This window comes from Drosophila elegans, unplaced genomic scaffold (assembly GCF_018152505.1).
Source record: "Drosophila elegans isolate 14027-0461.03 unplaced genomic scaffold, ASM1815250v1 contig_814, whole genome shotgun sequence".
NCBI classification, from domain to species: Eukaryota; Metazoa; Arthropoda; class Insecta; order Diptera; family Drosophilidae; genus Drosophila; species Drosophila elegans.
Window position 1 is genome coordinate 3488031 of NW_024546167.1, and position 23117 is coordinate 3511147.

Here is a 23117-nt window from a genome sequence, read left to right on the forward strand (position 1 = left end):
ATACGGCCACACTTGTTTTCACAAACAGCTGATTCGAAATTCAAAGCCCAACAAAAGTATTGATTTGCTCTGTAGGATTAGCTTAGCGTAGAATTCTGATAGATAAGTAGTCATGGATTTCACGGGCTTTGAAGTGCGCAAGGTGAGTTGAGAACCAGGTGAGGATCGAGTGTAAACTATCGAGTAATCCCGTATGCTCCGCAGTGCCCACCGACTGCCATGTACATTCCGAACTTCATCACTTCCGAGGAGGAGCAGCGCATCCTGAGCCACATCGAACGGACTCCCAAGCCGAGGTGGACGCAGTTGCTCAACCGCCGGCTGGTCAACTACGGCGGGGTGCCGCATCCCAACGGCATGATTGCCGAGGAGATTCCCGAATGGCTGCAGAGCTATGTGGACAAGGTGAACAACCTGGGGGTGTTCGAGTCGCAGAACGCCAACCATGTGCTGGTCAACGAGTATCTGCCCGGACAGGGAATCCTCCCGCACACTGATGGACCGCTGTTCTACCCCATCATCTCGACCATCTCCTGCGGGGCACACACTGTGCTGGAGTTTGCCCAGCGGGAGCATCCGGCGGAGGAGGCCGGAGCAGATCAGGCGGCCCGCGAGGTTCGCTTCAAGCTCCTGCTGGAGCCGCGCAGTCTGCTCATCCTGAAGGACACGCTGTACAGCGACTATCTGCACGCCATTGCCGAGACCGGCGAGGATGTGCTCTGCGACCGCATCTGCAACTATGATCTGTGCGAGAACACCTACAAGATCGGCGATCACCTGGTGCGCCGATCGCCACGCATCTCTCTCACCATCCGCAACGTGCCCAAGACCAGCAAGATGAAGCTAAAGTTCTGCTAGGTCCACTAAGGTCCCTACTACGATGTTGTTTGCCATGGAGCACAGAGATTTCCTAAATGTTGACTAACCGCACGTTAAACGAACCCACTGAAAGGGATCCCAGGGATCTGAGGGACTATGATAACCAGCCCGCAACCTGAATCTTCCGCTAGTTGTTTAAGCACTCGCACTAGCACACACACTAGCTCGCAAGCAATCAACGTTGGCCCACACAAAAGTGCTTTATTTATACTTTATACCGTGTTAGCGTGTTGTGTACATATATAAAAAATGTTTGTATTACGTATTACGGAGCAATAGGTTGGCCCGTAGCGGCGGACAGGACATCAAGCTGTGTCCTGTCCGCCAGCGGCCTTTAGATTTAGTTACGCGAGCAATTGAAGGGAGCAATCATCCACGGTTTAGATTTGTGAAATATGTATGTAGTTAAATGTACAGGTGTTCGGCAACTGATAGTGGCTATGATATGATACGCCTGCTGTCCCATAATCACAATCAGTTGACGGATCACCCTCTTATATGTATGTATGTTGAATGGAGCAGGCATCCACAATCGTGTGGATGCTCCATGCTCCGGCCTCCCGCGTCCAAGTGTATTTTTGTAACCGAGTTTTCCACCGCGCACCGCCGAACGAAGAGCGAAGAGCGTAAAAAGCGAAGAGTTGCCAATAAACGTTACTGTCCACCCACTGACACTGACCCATTGATGATGCAATCGTGCGCTAGGCCTCCGCCACCGCCTCCGCCTCCTGCCATTCCAGACGGAACTCGCGCTCGAAGACCAGACGGTCGTAGAGCCGCACCTCGCTGATCCGCGCCGAGATGTCCAGCCGCAGTTCGCTGACCGCCAGGTGGAAGTTCTGGCGCACCGTTCGCTGCTTGTCCGGCGTCAGTTGGTTGAGCGGCTTGCGGAAGATGCTCACGATGCGCTGCAGGTGGTACTCCACACTGGCGCAGCGACCGATGCAGACCCACAGGTTCTCCGGGTCGTGGATGTTGCCCGGGAAGCGGGTACGCTGGTCGAACGGCGCCTTGCCGTTCAGCAGGGCCCTCACCTCGGCCACGATCTCCTGGTGCGTCTTTAGGTCCCGGGTGCTGAGGGTGGTGAACTCGTACTTGTCGCAGAAGTACATCAGCTCGGAGATGGCCACCCAGGACTGGGAGCAGAGCGTGCCATGGTGGCTGTTCCAATTGGAGTAGCCGGCCGGGCTGGATGACTTGCTGGCCACGGCAGCGGTGGCTGCGGCACTGGTATTCGGCGTGGGAGAGCTGCCCTTGGGACTGCCATTGCCCGGCTTGGATTTGGCCAACTCCAAGCCGTTCGTGGACCTTCTCTCGGTGCGCTGCAGCTGCTCCATTTCCCGCTCGTGTTCGCGGGCCCTCAGATAGGCCTCCTTCTTCTGCTGCAGCTCCTGCAATTTGGTCATCTTTGGCGGCGAGTAGGACTTTGTGAAGATCGAGCTGGCAGCCGGCGGAGGAGCAGTGGAGCAGGGCTCGCCCTCTGTGTGCGCTGGGCAAGAGCCGTTTGTGTCGAGGGAGGCACTGCGTCCGTACTTGGCCCGGTAGCGCTCCAGCGTGTCCAGCGAGAAGCTCAGCTCCTTCTTGATGGCCTTCTGCATGGTGTGGTTTGGTTTTCTGGCTTTCTGGCTTTATGTAATCACCTTGGGTGTATCGGTGCCTCGAAGTGCACGCGTTCCCTTCGAGAATTTACAAGCGAATGCGAGCGAGCATCCAACATTCCGCATCCGCGTGAAGAGAGTCTGATCTCTTTATTTTTATCTTTTATCAATCGGCGGCGAGCCATGTGCACTTTATTTCGGTCTCTGCCAATACATTTTGATTCGCACACGAATGCGTTTGGATTTGAAGCACCAGTTTTCGAAGAACCGCCTCGCAGATGTTAAAATACCAAACGCACATTTTGGGGCATCTCATTCCGAACTGACCGACACTTGGAATGGACTGAATTCGGAACAAGGTTGGTGCTACCAATATTACGGAAGGGATCATAATCTTGTAATCAGGTAATTTAAAAGTAAATCTTAAACGCGAGTTCTTAGGATCTTAGTTTTCATTTGTGGAAACTCATGCCGAATTCGCTTAATCCAAGGATCAACAAGATTACATTGCCTAATAAGGTTTTAAAAGCTTTTCCTTAACTATTATTTTTCAATAAGGCAAATTTAAAGGATCTTAACTTCTTTATTTTTTTGTTTTGAATTTCGAGCTGAAATGATCAACATTTTTGAATTGGCTAAATTCAGATCAAGGTTGGAATTACTAAGATATCCTTTTTTCAAAGTAATATGTTTTAATCTGGTTAATGAAAAACGAGTTCTTGGGATCTCAATTGTCCCAGGTAATTCTTCTTTTAAATTTCCTCCCAAAATTCTAAAAATTTGTAAGTTTTCAGGAATTATTCGTATACACTTTTTTTAACCTGTTTATAAACAACAGAGCAATCGTTTTATCACTCACCTATTATATCCATTCGTTAGAATCGTTTTAGATCCTGCACAAGTACACCAAATGAAGTTATTAAATCATCGCCTTTAAAATACAAAGTTTACAGCTTTTATTTTGTATAATATTTAAAAAATATTATTTGCAAATGGCACACATAGGTTCGTGAATTTCGTTTTAAGTACAAACGGTTTCGCTGAAGGTTTGTTGTGTGCTGTGAATCATATTTGAAGAAATGCACAAAGTGCATTTGCATTTAATACTTTTCGTTATTAATGCCTGCCAGCAAAACCGGCGGAGGTTGTCCTCTCACATGGATGGTAAATAAATATCGCCTTAACGCATACGTAATAAAAAAATGTACAAAATCACGATCAATACGTCAATTCGTCGATCAAACAAACACACACAGAACAGATATTACTAACTAAAAGACGTTTTAAAACTACAAAGTGTGTGTTAGCAGAAGGCACGGTATACACAGAGTTATCTTGTCCTTTGTCCACCAATGGGACAAAGGGGTAAACAACAAGTAGAATGGTGGATCCTAAAATAAGGTTCCATAATTTACACTTCGAAGGGGGTTGGACAGCATCCCCTAAACGCAATACGCCGCCGGCACCTCGAAGATGATTCTGCCCTCCTTGCAATGGAAGTTGGGCACCTCCAGATTGGACGCCGCCTCCACCGAAATGGTGCGTGACTTGCCATCCAGACGACAGGGGATTGTGCTGCTCACATTAACCCGCAACTCCGTTCCGGTGAGGCTGCAAAAGGATACATTGGGTAATAGCTGCGCCCAGGACTCCGTGCACCCCATACTCACTCATGGTACTTCTTGCACACAATGCCAACCACCTCGCCAATGCGATCCTCCTTGAGGGGCGTGTGCTCGCCCTGTAGCGAAAACACCAGGTCCTTGTTTTTGGGCGAGTGGAAGACTATCAGTTGATCCCGGCCAGGAGTCACGCTAATGGATGTTAGCTGTGGAGGAGACCGTTTTGGTTGAGTGGCGTTACTTTAAGGATTTCAAGAAATGTTTTAAAAGCAAAGGAGATATCTAGTTGCTATGATAATAACTTTGTTCATAGAAACATTAGGTTTGGTCTTCCAATTAAACCCGAAATTATAATGCTGCCAATAATATTAAGACCCTTAAAGTTTGTTGGCTTTCGAGTACAGCGATTTAACGATTATATTTGATTTCTTACACTGGTAAACAAGACCAAGTGTTTCATAGTTAATTAAGAGATTTCTTGATTTAAATTTTATACATTTTGGTTGAATAGGCAAATATATAATATGACTTTTGTTTGAATTTAAAATGTTTTCCCTTTAAATTTAAACTATATAAAACTTAATGATAACAAGTTTAAAACAAATACAACTCATTTTTTAATTTTAATATTTTCCGCACTATTTTAAAAACATGTTTTTACATTTTACTTAAGTGTGAAATATAAGATGTTGTATTTAATGTCCAGAAATTTACTTTTACTGTTTCTTTATAGATAAAATTGATTATTAAATGAATGGTAGTATATACAAAAATTAAAAAAAAAAAGGTGTTCATTTTTAATTTCAATATTTTGCACATTAGTTTAAATATTTAATATTGAGGTCATGCAATTTAACATGCATGGTATTTAAAAACATGATTTTAAATTTAACTTGTTAATTTCAATGTCAAGAAATTAATTTTTACTATTTCTTGATAAAATTGTTTGATAAATGAGTGTTTATCAATATGTTTCCTTGCCATTTTTTCTTCCTTAACAATTTTCAATCATCTTACTTGATATGAACTCAAAAATTGTTGGAAAAAATCGGGTTGGATGACAGTATGACATATGTACCTTTCATTGAATCCTACATAACTTTGTTGTTATTTTAAGATTAAAATTTAGAATTAAGTCGAATTAAATATTTTTTTATTATAATATTATTATTTATTTTATATAAACTGCGGCTTGTCCATTTAAAGCTGGACTCATATAGGATTTGAATACTTTTCTTTTCTGAGAGTATTTTTAATGGGTATTTGACTGTCCTATTTGTATTGAAATATTTGAATTAATATTCACTCACCTCCCTGATTCCGATTGATCGCTTCATGTCGTGGAACTTCTTCTTGATGCCATCCAACTTGTAGATGGTCGAATCGGTGACGATGAAGGCGCGGTTCGACTGCTTGTTGCATTGGTTGATCTTCTTGGCGAAGGCGGAGAAGAGCACCTGGCGGATCTGGATCTTGCGCAAACTGGCGTTGTACGCCTCGTAGCCGCTGTTGTCCTGCGAGTTGGCCAGGTAGTCGCCCAGCCAGCGGCGCTGCTGGCCCCAATAGGGACGCCGGCCGCCCAGGGCGGTGGCCGCGATAATCTGGAGCCGCAGCTGGGGCCACTGGTTGCGCGGATACTTGCGCAGGATCATGTAGGCGCGCCAGAAGTCAAAGATGCGGTGCAGCTTCGCTTCCGCCTTGCGTCCGGCGAGCGGCGGCTGTGGCCACTGGATGCTCTTGCCATAGTCGCGGGTCTGCTTGGCGCCCCGGAAACGGTTGGCCAGCTCCTGGACATAGCTGCGCAGCTTGTAGGTCTTGTAGGCCCGCATGATTGCGATGGCGGCCTTCATCTTCTTGAAGTTCCGGCGGACGATCCATCCGCGCACCTGTTTCTGCAGCAGCGTCACTATGTGCGGTATCATCTCATTGCGCTTCTCCTCCAGGGCGAACAGGGTGCGGGGCGAGCGAATGAAGATCTTCGTGTGGCCATACTTCACGTCCTGCGCAAAGCCCTTCTCCTCGATCAGCACCCGGACGCCGTCGCGGTCGCTGCCCGCCCGGAAATTGGGCCACGTGTACTGCGAGATCATCTTGTAGCGCAGCAGGAACTTGTCGTAGCGCTGGCGGTGCACGAATCCGGCTCGACGGACCCGCAAATTCTCGAGCAGACCCAGATAGCGCACCTGATGCTCCACCCGCTCCTCGTCGAACACGGTGGAGCTCTTGATGTCATTGGGCTTGATGCAGCGCACATAGAAGGGCTCCTTCTTTAGCAGCGTGACCACCAGGTCGGCCATCGATCGCTGGAACAGGGTGCCCGCCGTCAGTGGACGCTTGGTTGTCTTCTTGATGTCCTGCGCCCCCTCCGGCCACATCTCGCTCAGGTTGGCGTCCTTGGAGTTGTGCAGCAGACGCTTGAAGTCCTGGTACAGCGTGTCCTTGTTCTTCTCGATGAACCCGTTGATGTTGTAGACCACATCGCCCGCGTAGTGCGTGATGCGGAAGTCCTCGCGATGCTTCAGCTCCTTGTCCGTGGGCTTCAGCTGGCGACTCGTGTAGTGCGGATGCTTGCTCAGGTTCTTGTCCATCGCCCCCAGGAGCGTGTCGTCCGTCACCTTGCCCACGCTCAGACACGCCTCGTCCATGATGGCAATGATGCCCTTGTGCGGCTGCTCCACAAGATCGCAAATGATCTGGAATATGGTTAGGTCTTCGGGTTACTTTAAACATTTTTTGAGGAAACTTACTAATAAATCAACTATGTAAACAACCTTAATAAAGTAGCTTAGAAGGCATTACCTTCGTCATATGGCAGCCACTAAGTTTTACCAATCTTTCTTTTCAGGTACTACAAGGAAATTAGACTTCTGAATCGGACAACTAATTGGGAACTTTAGTTTCTCCAAGAACAGCGGATACATTTTAAGAAAAAATCTAATCGAATTGGTATGCAAAAAACTAAAAGTCAATTTATAGTTGATTTATCCGATTTTAGAAGGACTAACCAATGGCGAATTGGGGTCCAAAAGGTATTATTCTGTTGTTGTTGAATACAAAAAATACATAGACAAGCTATGTCTATTTTATATGACTTTACGAAGACCATTCAAACGAATATTCTGATCTAATTTACATAAAACGCCCCTACATTCCAACTCAATCTTACTATTTAATATCATTTACTGAATAAATTGAAAAACGGAAGGTTATAGTTGGAAATGCTCTAAGTATCTAGTTAGCTTTTGGTTTTAAACATTATGCCAGCTTAATATAAATAAATAAAATATATAAGCAATGAAATCGGTGTTAATGCATTTCACAAAAATATAGAGCAAATATAGACGATATATATTGCCAGCTAGACTATAAAGTCTACTGTTTCTTTTTTTCCTTTAGGAACATAGGAATAAGTGTAATAATTCTCAATATTGGCTTAATCTAAAGGTTGTTTAACCTTAAGCCATATAAAAAATAATCTAGATTCACCTTTCAATTGTTACTCACCTTGTTGTTGAAGTAGTCAATATTAGTCCACTCGATGCCCTCGCGCTGGTACTCCTCCTGCTCCTGCTTCAGCACCAGTTCTAAAGGGGATTACGCACATTACTAAGCCATTCCCTTGATTACAAACCCCCTCCCCCAAAAAGTCTCACCGATGAAGAGCTGCTGCAGCTTCTCGTTGCAGTAGTTGATGCAGAACTGTTCGAAGCTGTTGGAGTCGAAGATCTCGAAGCCGTAGATGTCCAGCACTCCGATGACCGAGTTGAACCTCGCCTGCGTCTTGCTGCCGCGGAACAGGATCGCCCGGTTGATGCGGGAAATAATCCAGGTGAAGAGGCGGTCGTAGATGGCCTTGGCCAAAGCATCCTTTCCGTACTCCGCCTGCGTGGCATTGTGATCCTTCTGCATCACATTTCCACCGGCGGCGATGACCCGTTTGGTCAGTGCCATGGACAGCTCCGATTCGGTAACCTGCAGCAGCTTGGCAGTGGACTTCAGGTGCTGCTTATTGCTTATGACCAACTCATCCTCAATGGCTGCAATTGAATGCCAAAATATGTATTCAACATTTCTCAGGGGAATAATACCAAGAACACAAAGAACTCACTTTGGAACTCCACATTTCCCAGATGGAGTACGGCTGCAATGGTCCGCCAAATGGTCTGCACCTCATCCGTGGAGAATCCCAGGGTCTTGAAGGCGTTGCAGGTGCCCTTGTAGTCGGACTTCTCCGTCAGGATGTCCATGCTGCCCTGGTTCAAGTAGTGGTATTTCCCGGTTTCCTTCTGTAACTCATATTGCCGCAGTTCGTTGTCGTTGGCTCCACGAAGCAGCTGAAATACAAGTAGATTAAATGGTTGGGGGTATTAATTAAAGAATTCCAACTATACATGTCCGTATCCATATTTAAAGAATTTAGCTCAGTGGTCATGTTAACTATAATTGAACTTCCGTTTTCCATTACGCATTTGGCTGCTGTCATTTTAGTTTTTCATCTACAAATTCTGGTGTCTAGTTTGGAAAGAGTTTTAACAGCTTATTATTTCATTTATAGATCTTAAATATATAAATAACATTTAATAGGACATACAAAAATGTATGTTATCTTTATCAAAACATTCCCAACTGTTATTTTTGTCGATTATATCATCTATGATTGATAACGTGACTTATCAGTTGAGTAATTTTTATAGATCTTTAACGTTGGGTAACTCATAACTAAATAATCAATTAAAATCTACATGCTTATCAGTGCAAGTAAGGTTGAGTATTGTTAATTTCAAGATAACTTTTTTAATAGGTACCTCATAAATTATAATATCTGGGCCAAGCTGATAAGTTATGACTTATGAAGACGAGGATCCGATACATTTTGCATTTCATAGAATGGCACAATATTTATTTTGACTCATTTTAAAAATAAACAACTCGAGCTCCCATAAAAACCAGATGAAATACTCGACTTGATTAAGTGTTTATAGATGATAAATGCGCTAAAAACGATTCGAATTGATCAAATACTTTAGAAATACATCGGAAATAGCGATCAATTATCACCTCAACAGGTTAAATTGACCTGATCAATGGGTGGGTATACCTATATTGTGGGTGTTTACGCCTTGAACAATGAATAAGCACACAAATTGTGACGCGATCATTTTTTCTGGTTTATTGGATGAGTCTTGGGTAGGGCTATGTTATCGTGCTTTCAATGATATCATTACTTTTAAAGCGCCAATAAAAACTAGGTATCCAGCTGTCGGCGAATTTAATTAAATTAACAAACAGTTTTGCCTCTCAGATAATTAAACAAATAATCTCTCTGTTTTAGGATTTTCTGAGAGCTTTGTGGAATTTTCTTAACTAAAGTATACAGTTAAATGACTGGTCACAACCAAAACTATAGTTTAACTGAATTTGTAAATTGTTTTATATTAGTCCATCGCACGTCATAAGTTATATTGACAGCAGGGCGTTATGCATATATATCCCAACCGTGAAACAGACCTAAACGCTCAACTTAAATGCCCGTTAATGTTTACACGGCAGGTTTGAGGGCCACTCCCCGAAAAACCGCAACAATAACTGTCTAGGCAGCCGAAAAAAGTATCATCACGGCCACAACCTGACACCCCCCAAGTAATTGACGCCCCACTGTAACGGCCCCACCCCCTACAAGGCACCACTTCCCCACCGAACACCTTTCGTCACCTGGCACGCGTCACGCTGACTCACTGGGTAAATAATCGTGTAAGTTAAATACTGAGGGCCACACACGAGTAGTGCTCACCTGGTAGAAACTGTGGAAGTTCCGCTCGCCCGGCTGCTGCTGCACCACTCGCGACTTCTCCAGCAGGTAGTTGGTGATGATGCCCCCCACCGGATCCGCCTTGTAGTCGAACTCAATGTCCATGTACTTGCCAAAGCGACTGGAGTTGTCGTTGCGGTTCGTCTTCGCGTTGCCAAAGGTTTCCAGGATGGCATTGCTCTGAATCAGCACGTTCTTAACTCTGAAAAGGTAAATATACAAATTATATAAATAATATATATTTATAATATATACAATATTTAGATAAAACGGTCTTATCATTGATATACCTTATTTAAAAATATCTTATAGTACTAGGCATGATTGTTGCGGCATACATTAGAACCAGTTTTCATATTTATATTCCCTCATTATCTTATTGACACTACAATAAGATGAATGTTTATAATAATGCCATATAATATAATTTTCCAATGATTAAAACACTCAGAGAACATAAGTCAGTGCAATAAATAGCTTGAAATAAAATAATCATAGCTCTATGACACTAGAAACATTTCCTAAACATAATAAACGGACTTAACTTTTTCGATTTTCTGTAAGTGAAGGACTTAGAGTTTATTTCCTGAAATAAGATTGCAATTTGTATGGTACAATCTAACCAAATTTGTCCCTCCGAGATTTCTTTGTCACCCTTTTATAAATTTTATAGTCTGAAAATATTTCTATTCTTCTTTATAACGACCGACAATTAAAAACGTCTGTGACAATAAAAATTATTGTTGTATGCTCACAGAATTAAAATAAAAGTCTCGTTAAAGTCAAATCGATATAACTTAAAACATAATCAAATATAATAAACAGCTTGCTTAATGCTCCATAAATTCCGCTTTGTTCCTTTTGGCAAAGTAATTTGGGAAATGGCATTCGCCCTAATCCCCGAAACTATACTAAATGTCGTTTTAAATTTCATTGGAGGCACTAAAAATTGGCAATTTAGTTGGCCATTGTGTTTTGGGCTTGGTTGCCGACCAAGTCTCAGTCTCAGCGATTTTATGGAGCACCTTAAACTACACCCAAGTGATAAAAGTTCCCCTGGACAAAGTGGTTGGCTGGGGTGGGCAATTAGTGGGGCAATTAATTTGGCAACTTAAGCTGCAGTCCGGCACTGATGTCATCCGGGGTCACGGGTCACGCGATGACGTGGCGATGATAATAATGATGATGATGACCATGTGAGCGATTATGCCCCATCTGGGGAATGCTTAATTAGCAGGCGCCTTGTACCCAGGCTCCCGCAACGAGAATTCCATTGCGCATTTGCATGCAAAAACAATGGCAAATGTGAGTGCTTTTCTCCGAGACCGACATGTTATAGATTGAAGTTCAGTTCGGTTCGGTTCCCAGTCTGGTCTGGTTCACACTATTGTGATAAGGCCGAAAGCGTTCCATCAACCTAATGCATACAGTTATTTAAATTAATAAACTAATTTACTATGCAATCAGTGCAAACTGCTTGGGAATGTTTAAGCTATTTAAACATAGTACATATTATATAGGGCTATTAAATTCATTTTTTCAGAAACTCAGTAATTTAGCAACGAAATGAAGCTTACTCTATGGGTATTTAATTATTATTTAATATTTAAGTAACTAATTTGCTCTTTGTGCTGGCTGCGGCTAATATTTACAGAACATTTAATATGCGTGCTATATAATGCTCTACTCTTAAAGAACAATTAACACGTCAAAATTTTTACTTAAAAATCTTATTAACATTCGTCCAATTTGTGTTTATTTATAAAAAAAACTTTTAGAACTAAATTTTGTTTTATGTTATTTCATTGGATAACTAGTTATTTCTGCTTTTATGTTTCTAGCTATTGTAAAACGAAATCAATTAGTTCGCTTAAAAATTATTGAACAAATATTTTTAAGTTTCATTAAATCAAAATGTATATTAGGTAATAAAAGAAAATAGAAAAACATTTAATTATTCTAAGATATCAAACAAAACTTAATCGTTATTACAAATAAGTTAGTTGCAGAATATTTTTACTCATTTTCCAGATTGTCTTTTTAAGACAATTTAAGATGACATTCAATTTTTTAAACACTAAAAAATAACTAAATTATTCTGATAAAAAAAGTGTCTTCCTATTGACTTCTAAGCTAAAACCCATCACTCACCGTTCGATTTCGTTCTGTCCCTGGGCATTTGTCACCGCCGCAATGTACTTCATGATGATCTTGGAGGCCTCCGTCTTGCCGGCTCCGGATTCGCCAGAAATCAGGATGCAGGTGTCCTGCTGGCGCTGCTTGAGGACCCTGTAGGCGGCGTCGGCGATCGCGAACAAGTGGGGGGCGTTCTCGAACAGTTCGCGGCCCTTGTACTTGCGGATCGTCTCCGGGCCGTAGATATTCATCTGTCTGTAGGGATTCATCGAGACGCACACCTCGCCGATGTATGTGTAGATGGATCCAACTTGGAATCTGGCGGAAGAGTAATGGATGGTCGCTCATTAGTTGACGGTGTAGTGTTTGGGAACTCATTTCCAGCAGATTACGAAATTTCGAGATTTCGTCGGACTGGGATTAACTAAAACTAAATAGTGGGAGTGTCAGGTGGGGAGCCACCACCCGTCGTTGGCGCCTGCAGCTTTCAGTTCGAAAATTGCTTTTCAAACATTTCAAGAGAACATCGATTTGGATTTATATGAGATAGCTGCACCACATGACCTGTCGATCAATATAACTCACAGTCGCTATGTGGATCAAATTTTTGATCGCTTTTGCTGCGTTTTTGATTGACTGCAATGGGTTGTGCATGTGGATGCATTTATTTTGTACTCAATTTGTAAGGCGCCAAAAGATTGGCTCTAAAAGTTTGTTGTGTTAATAAAATGCATTCAGTTTCGATAAGTGGGTCACTTTTGGAAAGATAGACAATGAGATACAAAATGGGGCATGGAAATGTTCTATTTGGAGAAGATTTAAATTTGTAATTGAGGGCAGCCAAAAAAAATTGTGTTTTGTATTGTTATATAGTGCATAAGAGCATTATAAAGGGAACTTTTATTTAAAGCGAATTTAGTCAGACATTTGATTACTTTTGGAAAAATTCGAAAAGTCCACGTTATCTAATTTCAGGTTTAAAAAAAACGATATTAGGTATTTAGAAAATCGTTGAAAGAAAATCGTTAGAAAATGTATTGCTTTGAAAATTTAGTGATAGGTACCTCCATGTAAATTCCGAATTATTTATAAAATTAAAACAAATGTTCATATGCAAGGGTGTCACAGAAATCTCTTAGGTTGAAATTCGGTTGGAGTGAACATGTAATGTGATCACAAATTTTAACTAAAAAGATTTCTGTGTGACCCCCAATAATTAATTATTAAACTTTCTTTAGATTTACATAATAATGCCTCTTTTAGCAATTTTGTAGCCAAGAGAGGGGACACTTTTTCTGTTACTTCATTAGGTTTACTTACAAGCTTATGAAGTGTTTAAGATTTGACTTAATTTCAGTGCTGTCTCAATAGCAAAAAAGGCGAAGCGAATGGGATGCAAATGACTTGCCACAATTTGCAAGAAAATTACCCAGAGTGCCCCGAAAGTAGGAGTTACACCATTACCGACTACAAATTACTCCAGATGAGCCACATAATAACCAAAGTCCAGCCCCATAGACTGTGCAACAAGTATTACAAAACCCTGGACAACAGAGTGTTTTCCCAAAAACGAAAAACAGAAACCGAAACCGAAAATAAAGCACTAAATTACCAGACAAAAACGAGAAACGGAGAAATTGTTAAAACGCGATCTAAGCCGAAACCAAACAGTCAACAGTTTTCGTTAGCCCGAAGTGGGGAAATGCAAACGATTAAAACAATACACTTAATACGCGCATTTGTTTGTATTTATGTTTTGGCTGCTGGTTTGGGGCACCAGTCGCCCCCCGAACACATGTTTTTACTTAGCTTTTCAGTGCTTATTTTTAGAAGGGGCTGGCTTTTCTGCCTTTCCTACTTTCCGTTTCGTTTGTGTTTGTTTGCCGCCAGTGGGCTGCCATTTATGTTACTTTTGCCCACCAGACAACTGGGTCAAAAGAGTGACAGGCGACAAATGACTTAACGAGAACCTCTGAACTCCAGCCAATGGCCAAGAAAGCGTTTAGCACGGTTTTTAACTTTTTGTGGCCATCTCTGCGAGTTGCACTCAGTGGCAAAAGGGCGAGCAGCAAACGGCAAGCCTCTTAGCAAAAAAGAAACTTAATCTTAAAAGTGTCCATCGGCGTGATTTCTACGATTTCCCCCCCAGAACCATAATGACAACAACTACCATGTGAAATGGAGGTGGAGTGAGTGGGAGTGGAAGTGGGAATGGGGGTGGACAATGACCGCCCACGGGGTGCATGATTGACATAACGTCAAAATTTGTTTTGGGCCCGCATGACTCTCCACTCGCCTTTTGCGGAGGAGGGCCCAATGGGGCCATAGAAATTGTCGACCAGCCAGGTAATTGTCAAGAACCGGACTCAACGGCCAGCAAATCAGGTGCCGATCGAACTGGCAACTGATTTCTGTTTTCATAAAAGGGTCATTGCTAGAATGGTTAATTTTATAAGCTATTATACATGGACTATATGGTTTTAGGACTTCTTCAATTCAAAACGTAGTTTTTAAATCCAGTGGTAGTATTGCAAAACTAAATGAAAAATACCCGCAAACATGTTTACTAACAATTAAAATACAAATTAAAAAAAAACAGTTTAAAAAAACAAATATATAATTTATTAATTGACGTGAAATCACCTATGTTTGGATTAACATGGATTACTGTATGCATATTTAACATGTATACTTTAACTTAATATTCTTAATTGAACTTCCAATTCTAAAGACAACAAACTTATTTTTGTTTTTTTTTTTCAAAGAAATTACTTTTCTTTATAAACTATAAATCGAAAACTAAATTAAAGTTACTTGAGATGTATTACCGGTTGAATAAAAAATTACTCTAAAATTTGTATTTAATGGAACCATTTTTTTACGTTGTAAATTAATTTAAAACTAAAGTATTAAATAAAGTAGCCAAGAAGATAGGTGATTAAGTAAAAAAAGATTTTTTTAGTAAAGGAATCAAACTGATCCAAAATATCAAATATTCGCTTTTGGACTAAATTGTCAATTTAATTTTGTAAGCTTGTGTTATAAAATAAACAAAGTTCTGACTCATAGCAGCCTGAACTTGCTTATCATTCCAAAACTCCTCGCTGCACCCCATTTGTCATACATATATAGTTATCTGCTGCTGTACTTGCCCTCTAAAATCTACAACATATTTTTCATAATATTTATTTACTCAAGTGCCAACACATGGCTTTAGGCCCCCCTTTTGGAGTCGTCATCCGAAATGAAAAAGAAAATAAATTAAATTCTCTTTGCTGGCTTCGCACATTTTAATGTTCATTCTTTCGCGCTTCGCACTTCATAAAGTCGACTTGGTTGTATTCATCATAACGACTGTCGCTGACTGTGAGTGTCTTTATTTATACCAAGCCCAATGACGTAATTAAGATAAAAGCGCAAAATAAGAAAACAAATATATATCGACAGACACATAAGAAATTCCAACACTAAGCAACAAATTGTTTTGATGCAATTCTGTGTTTGAACATTTTGTTTAAACACCGAAACTTTTACTATTTTTACTGACTCATCTTCCTGAAACTGAGCACATGGCATTGGCATCCAATATTATTTAATTTAAAATTGTATCTATTAATAAACAAATTGTTAGCTTGGAGTGCTAACAAGTTTTCGTCTGACTCAGCGCCGGCAATTCTAAGTGCGATTTGCATATAGCTATTAGTTATTTGCAACGACTTTTCTCGCCTTCCGATGAATCATTTAATTCTGAAAATCGTACTCCACCCCAGACGGAAAATCAATAAGCTAACAGTGCATTTTTCATGGGCAAAGCAGACGGTTGTTCGCCAAATGTTTGGACCGAGTTGACGTCATAAGTTGGTCAACAAACTGGGCTTTTAGTGGGTCAATGTTTTTACTTGCCTTAATGGGGGTTTGTTTTTCTGATATCTAATTGAATTTAGGCGATTTATTGCTTATAAATTGATTGTGTGAGGAGGGCTTGAAAAGGTTGCTAACTTCATGAACAAGGGATGTTGAACTGTTATTAGTAAAGTAGTTTACAATATAGAAAACCAAATTTAATGGTAATTTCCTTGTTTTAAAATTTAAACAAAAACAAACAGTTTCGCATGGAATTTTTCTTGTTTTTATTTTTTTTAATAAAACAAATTGGCATGGAAATTTATTTGCATGAAATATTTCTTGTTTTGATCACTTTTGTTTCTACACCCCAGTGAACAAAAGTATGGAAAACATTAAAGAATAAGAAAAAATTCTTCACGAGTAGAATCACGAAAAGGTCAAGTTCCTTTGGCCAATTTTTTGAACGGCTGCCAATACAATCGCATTGATGGGAACCTCATCAGACCGGGGCAGAATAGCTTTTCCATCTTGTTATTAACGTTGTATACAATGCTCCGTTTCGCTTTTGTCTACTGACCATCTGCAGAATTTTTCCGAGCGACTTTTCAACGATTCTCGGCTAGTGTTTTCCCCTCAATTTGTGCAATGCACAATTGCATCTGGACCGTGCCTTCGAATTAACTTCAATTTACAGCCAGTAGACTCGAACGCAAATCAATTAACAGGAGCAGAAAAGTCTGAACGGAGCAGGCCGCTAAAGATTTGTGTAAACGAAATGCAGATGCCACTGAATTTTCCCCTGGACTTCTGCTCCAAGCAGAAGTTATTGCAATGCGAATGACAAACATTGCCTGGCTCTGGATAAACAAACAGAGCTGGAGCACTACACGGCGTCGTCTAGACGGGATCTTGGGTCGTTCTAAGACGTTGCCCCTTTCCCTTTCCCTGTGCCTTTCCCTATCCCTCAATGGTTTATGCTTTTCTTCCGAGAATTCGCATATTAACCAAGTTTATGGCATGGAAGAGAGGGAAACACCGGCAGAAAACTGGCCATCAAATCGCAGTGGTCACGATTTGATTTCCGTTCCGGTATCAGAAGTGCTTATCTGGGCTGGTTTGATGGCCCCTTATCGACTATTCAAGGTGGAAAATGTGGATGGGGAACTACAATAGATGAAAGACTCCCTTTGAACTGGAAGATCCAAGACAATGCAACAGCTATGCACTCTACAAATAAACAGACAATCTCCGATTGCAATTGGAAATCCAAGAAGTCTTTAATTGCTTTCTTCACTATGAAAACGCTGGCAATTGTTTATGTTTCTAGGGGGCCTTTAATATTTTTCTCCATAACAAAGGAAGGGGAATATCACACGGTTATCAGCTGGGAATGTATAAATAAATACTCGATATACAATTGGCAGGGATAAATATTAACGACTATAAATGGAAACCCTATCCAATGGAAGGTCTCGCCGCCACAATTGCATAACCAAAAGTACGCTTATCGCCTTGGCAGTAAGTATTAGCCATGGCTCGATCGATCTATACTATAGAAAACGCTTTTCTGCGACAATTTCTGGCACTTCGGTGGAAGTTTGCAATCTTATCGGGCCTTTGGCGCTGCTCAGAACCCCAATACATAAATAATTATAAAAGTGGAATGCCATGGGGCGCCGAAGTGGGTTTCAGTAACTGGTAAAACTATAATTAAAAATGGGGTTTTTGATTCGCTGTTGATAAAAAGGCAATATCAATTTTGGTAAAACGATAAGGCTGCCTCCTTTGGAGAGTTACTCAAGTTTAGTTTAAGTTTGAAATTTAAAAGTCATCGACTAAACTGAAGCATTCAAATGGATTGGACCCTTGGGATTTGGTTTGCCCATAAAAAAAACAAGCAAAATATATTTCGTTAAGTGCAGTTTATTGTCGCCTGCGGAATACTAAAATCCTAGCCTTGTCCAATCCAAAAAGTAAATAAAATAAAATCAGTAGAAGCACAGTCAAAGTGAGAAGCATTTAAATGAAAATGAAATGCAGTTTGTCGTTAGCATTGGAGGTTGAATATCGTCAAGTCAATGAATCATCAGTTGGATAGCTGGAATACTTGATATTATTTCACGCATTTATGAAGTGGCTAAAGTGGAAGACCTACTTTGAAATCTCAAGAACGTTGCTTGAGTGGGTGTTGTTTGATAACACCCTATCAACACTGATAGGGTTGAAATAAAAAAGGATTCCTTGAATTTACAACTCAAAGGGGTAAACCCCTAAGGTTAATGTGCAAATAAACTATTAAAATATATTAAGTCTGCTATTCTGTCATTAAAAACACACTTATTCCATCAGCCGATCCTTCACCTTGTCACACAAAAGGCATTTTCTCCTGGTTGTCAAACAAATCACTTGATAAAGCCCAAAAATAATATTCAAAATTCATAGCCCCATAAATGTTTTCCCAGACAGAACAGTTCATGGAATACTCGAGTGCTGTAAACACTAGATGCATCCCGAAAAATATAGGCCATATAAGTGAGTAAACAAGTGCCGAAAATGAAAACAAAACTTATCAGCTAAATAGACACGAAATGGGGTACTCGAAAGTGATCCATGGGAGGGAGCCAAAGGGTCAAAGGGCAATCAATCAGGGATTTTACGAGTCCATTGGCCCTCCCGTGAGGACACTTGACTTAATGGCAGTCGTAAAACGTCTCCTTAGTCGGCAACTGCGAACTTTGATTGCGGCAAACAAAGATCTCGCTTCTTTTGGTGGCGATCGAGGAAACTTTTCGGCTTTTTTTTTCTGGGGCAAACAAGTTTTCTTCCAAACACATTTTTTCATCCTCTATTTTGTGGGTGAGTCTCGGCCAAACTGACGCCATCAACCGGTTCGTATTTTGGCTACGCCATGGCATTTTTTTTTTTTTTGTTCAGTTTTCTTTCTGTTGACTTGAGTATCTGCAAGATACACAGCGTGAGTCAGATACATATTTTTTTATAATATTTGTTGAATAAAATATACTATTTCTAGCCTTATTTGCAGGGTGCCACAAAATGTATGATGTCATGTGCCAAATCAAAACAAGTAAATTACATACAAGTTATAAAAAATGCAGTCATTTCCCATTGGATTGATTCACCCGGTCGATGCCAAAGGAAAGTGAGTTTTTATCACTGCATTTCTTTTATTTCTTTTACGTTTTCGCGCAATTTCCACGCGTTTTTTGGCGCGTTTTTGACCCTCAGTTTGTTGCTGGTTTTCCTCAACCCAGCTGGCTTCGACTTTTCCGGCTTTCCAGCTAAAAATATGTATTAATGCGCAACAAATTGATTTGAGTTACGTTATGGTTATGCCAAGTTGTAAGACATGAAAATCGTGGTTTTAATCACGAGTCGTACTGTGATTATGTAATTAATCCAATTTACACTGCTTTATTTGCTTGCGATACATTGATAAGCGGTTTGTGAGCCACCAAAGTGGGTTAACGCATCTCTGACAGTAATTTCATTTTAATGACAGTCTTCATCACTTACGCAATCGAACAATCAACTACAGGGTATTACCATCTGTGAATGCGTAGACATCCGAATTTCCTTCAACTGATGGCTCACCAATTAATTTCCTTTTTCGACGGCAATTTCAACTGACAGCTCACTCAAGGCGAACACTTTGGTTTTGGGCTTATCAAAGCCAGCCAAACGTAATTGTAATAAATCGTCTGAGTGTGTTTAGTAATAAAATATATTTAGTTATTAGATGAATCAGTGATGCACTGGACTCGCTGACCAATTTATTGAGTTTTTACATTTATTTATAGGCATTGCAAAATATTTTGGGAAAGAGAAACCGAAACTATCATTAAGAGCCAAACAGGGCCACCGAACTCATTATCATAAAGGTCCAAGCGAAACCCCATACCTATTTCTACATATTTCCACAGTTTTGTAAACCTCTGCTAATCAGTTGAATAAATATGTGGACTCGACAATGCGGTGGCGAGAACTTTTCCCGATAATGATCGCTTTTACATGAAAGTTAGCGAGCCATGCGAACCAGCGACCCGGAGAAATGGATGTGGAGATACCCCAAGGGAAGCGGTTGCAACAAGTTGTTGACACTCGCAGTTAAATAAAATGAAATGGAATGAAATGATATAGGGCCCATGTGGGCTGTATGTACTGCGTGGTCGTCGGGGGGTTAAGGAACTTTACATAATGGGTAAGTTTGTAAGCACCTGGAACCACAGTGCCGGCCACACAAATATTGACATTTGATGTGGAGCAGTGAGTTGATTTAAAGTGAGACTGTTTCTAGAAGTGCCACTCAATAAATATGTTACTTAGATATTATAACTTCTAACTTGGTGATCATAAATCTAATTGACACGCAACTGTATTAGGTTTTCATGTACTGGAACTGACAATTTCATTAGCTTTTAAAGTTTTTGAGCAATAACAATTCAATAGATTTAGTTTTTAGTCATTAAAAAATCAAAATATTTAGTATTGAGTTGCTTAATATTGATCTATAAATCTTTTTGGCTCATAAATATGTTGTCATAGTAAAATATCGAACATGGTCATTTCAACTACATAATTCCTAAGTTTTTGAACAATTAAAATGTAGTTAAATTAGTAAATTATAATGGCATAAGGCTGCGTTTTAAAAACACTAAAACAAGATGTTTTCATTGAATTCCTCATTGTTGATCTATAAATTTTAATGGTACAAAATGATCTATAAATCTTAATGGTACATGAATATATTAGATCATCAAAGTTAATGATTGGAACTGACCATAGCCATCAAAACTAAACCAAATTATTTAAGTAAAATATCACAGTGCTTTTAACATTTTAAATATTAAAAGTATTATATAGTTCTTGTTTCTAGACAAAGTCTCCCCCCAATATATCATCAAATCTCATTCCATTCTCGAATTGAAATGAAAAGCCGCTAATGAATGCATTTAAAACCGAAAGTCATGGCACAAAGAGAAGAGTTTAACACTCTAAATGAGCATGCAAATGGGTCCATTGAGTGCGCCCTCGAGTGGAACACAGAAAGCGAGTGGAGTGGGTTAAATGGGGGAAATAAAGTCGGAGACGGAGAGCTCGGCTTTAATTGAAGCGCCGATAAACAAATCCAGTTTAATCAAGTCGGAAAAGCCAAGAACCGCAACCGGTTCTTCTGCGTGGCGCCCCCAGGTGGCAATCGATCAAACCAGAAGCCTTGAACTAGACCAACAGCTTGGGGGAAAAGTGGTTTCCCAAAGGGGGGAGGGGGGAGTACAGTAAAAGGAGGAGTGAACAGAGGACAAGGCCACCAGTGGAATCAATAAACACGCTGGACATTCGCCAATTGGAATTATCTGGACAAACTGGAAAATAACATATCAGCTTAGACTTTTTATGTCAGAACTCCGATGCATGGGGCAATACTTAAAAAAAAAATTATTTAACAGCGGAAGTAACTTTGCGACTTAAGAGAGTTTCTAGGAACTTAGAAACCCAACATTATAAATCACAACCCTCTTGATAAATATTGTTTTTTAAACAGAATTGTATATAAACAAATATATGTAAATACAAATAATTTTCATGAAACCATATTTTTTGCTTCTTTTATTTTTAAAAGTTACTAAAAGAAAGTCATATTGGTGTAGCATTATTTAGGCTCTTTAGTTTGAAAGCTTTTTGATTTTTATTTAAGTTTAAGTATTAAAAATACCTAATAATAGAACCCCTATACTTTTTAGATTCATTTATAAAACGAAGAGTCTAAAACCGTAGCCTAAGGAAATATTTTTAAACCACATAAGTTTTATTTAAATACTTTCTTGGTATTAATTTAATACTCATCAGAGTGAAAAATTGTATTGTACATAATACATAATAGTTTAAAATTCATTTCAAAATTTTGCACTTTCTATGATAATTTTTTTTGGGTCTAATAACTTTGGTATCCCTGTTAAAACTTTTTACTTACCGCTTTCGCAGGTTATCCATGAACTTCTCCATGGACACTTGGTCCAGAAGGACGAAGTCCTGCACTCCTGCTTCCCGTTGCAATGCCATGGTGCAGTGGTGTCCTGTTGCTGTCCTGTCGTCCTTTGTGTTTTGCTCACGGGCGGAGAGATGGAGTGAGGATCGGGGTTGCTAATTGCCGGCTGCAAGGGCAGAGGTGAGGTTTAGACTCAGGTAAGAATATCGCACAGGAATATCACGCTAAAACGACACACACCGAAAAAGTGGAAGCGTTCACTTGGCTTTTGTTTTGTTTCGGTTCTTTTTTACTTTTTGTTTGCCTCGCCTTTCGCGTCTCGCTTCGAATTTTAAATATACAATATCTATACGTATGTATATAAATTTCGTGTGTTTGCTGCCGACTGATTTTTATGTTTTATGAGCCAATTTCGGCCGCTTCTGCTGATTGTGACGAATAATTTTCGGTGTGACAACAGACACGACGACGAAATGCGGTTCGGTATCCGACGAAGATCAATAAAGAATATTTGTGGACCGATCGAACGCTTCCAATTGGACTGGAGCCACGAAAACGGGAACAAGATCGGGAACAACAAAAATAACGAGAACTCGATCAGGAACCACAACCACTGTCAACCTCACTTAAGGCCACAAGTTTCGCGACGTCGCCCGATATAAACATTTATTTTAGGATTTCCAAACTCCAGCCTATGATTTGCTACGATCTTTTTCTGCCCTGATCGGTGCGAACTAGTCCGGAATGCAGCCGATAAGCAAGCTTGCCGACGGCGGATTAATAACAACAAACGGCCGTCGGACAACCGCGTTCGAGAGAGTAAACGTAATAGAGATGGAAACATTTTGGGAACATCGATATCGGCGACGGCGCTATTTTAATATTTTAATATAATATATCGATAAAAGTAACGATATTTTTGCAATGAGCTTCCTGAAAATAAACAATGTTTTACAACACTGTTGTGGAAAGCGCGTCGTTGTTGAAATGTTTCTGCCCGATAAATATAAGATTATATTTAAGATTACATTTAAGTTGAAAACTGTTAGTATGTAAAATGTAATATACGTAGAAATTATTAGTACGAAAAGATATATAAATATATAATTTGTACACCCCACCAGTGGTTCGAAACTTTGATATGCACACAGCACAGACACCTTCCTACTTATTTCACGCCTTCGTCACAATGTCGCCGCTGTCGGAATAACGTGAGCCAACTA

At 40.4% G+C, this 23117-nt stretch overlaps 3 protein-coding genes across 4 annotated transcripts; 1 reads left to right on the plus strand and 2 right to left on the minus strand.

Moving 5' to 3' along the window:
- The first annotated feature begins 21 nt into the window (after positions 1-21).
- LOC108141845 (alpha-ketoglutarate-dependent dioxygenase alkB homolog 6) lies at positions 22-1547 on the plus strand. The gene is made up of 2 exons (XM_017265436.2): positions 22-142; positions 205-1547. The coding sequence occupies exons 1-2, from the start codon at positions 113-115 to the stop codon at positions 856-858; spliced, it is 684 nt and encodes a 227-aa protein (XP_017120925.1). The 5' UTR covers positions 22-112; the 3' UTR covers positions 859-1547.
- Positions 1548-1580: 33 nt separating this feature from the next.
- LOC108141844 lies at positions 1581-3324 on the minus strand. The gene has a single exon (XM_017265435.2). It carries the CDS (start codon positions 2475-2477, stop codon positions 1581-1583), a length of 897 nt encoding a protein of 298 aa, XP_017120924.1. The 5' UTR covers positions 2478-3324.
- Positions 3325-3409: 85 nt separating this feature from the next.
- On the minus strand, positions 3410-22721 carry LOC108141843 (unconventional myosin ID). Of its 2 annotated transcripts, XM_017265433.2 has the most exons (10): positions 22135-22721; positions 21880-22060; positions 12060-12362; positions 9891-10110; positions 8208-8433; positions 7753-8136; positions 7604-7683; positions 5410-6792; positions 4148-4305; positions 3410-4088 (listed from the first exon to the last, which is right to left on the minus strand). In XM_017265433.2, the coding sequence occupies exons 2-10, from the start codon at positions 21966-21968 to the stop codon at positions 3920-3922; spliced, it is 3012 nt and encodes a 1003-aa protein (XP_017120922.1). In that variant the 5' UTR covers positions 21969-22060; positions 22135-22721; the 3' UTR covers positions 3410-3919. The 2 variants fall into 2 exon arrangements, with proteins under 2 accessions (XP_017120922.1, XP_017120923.1); XM_017265434.2 differs by having other exon boundaries at positions 21880-22721.
- Between the last annotated feature and the right edge of the window lie 396 nt (positions 22722-23117).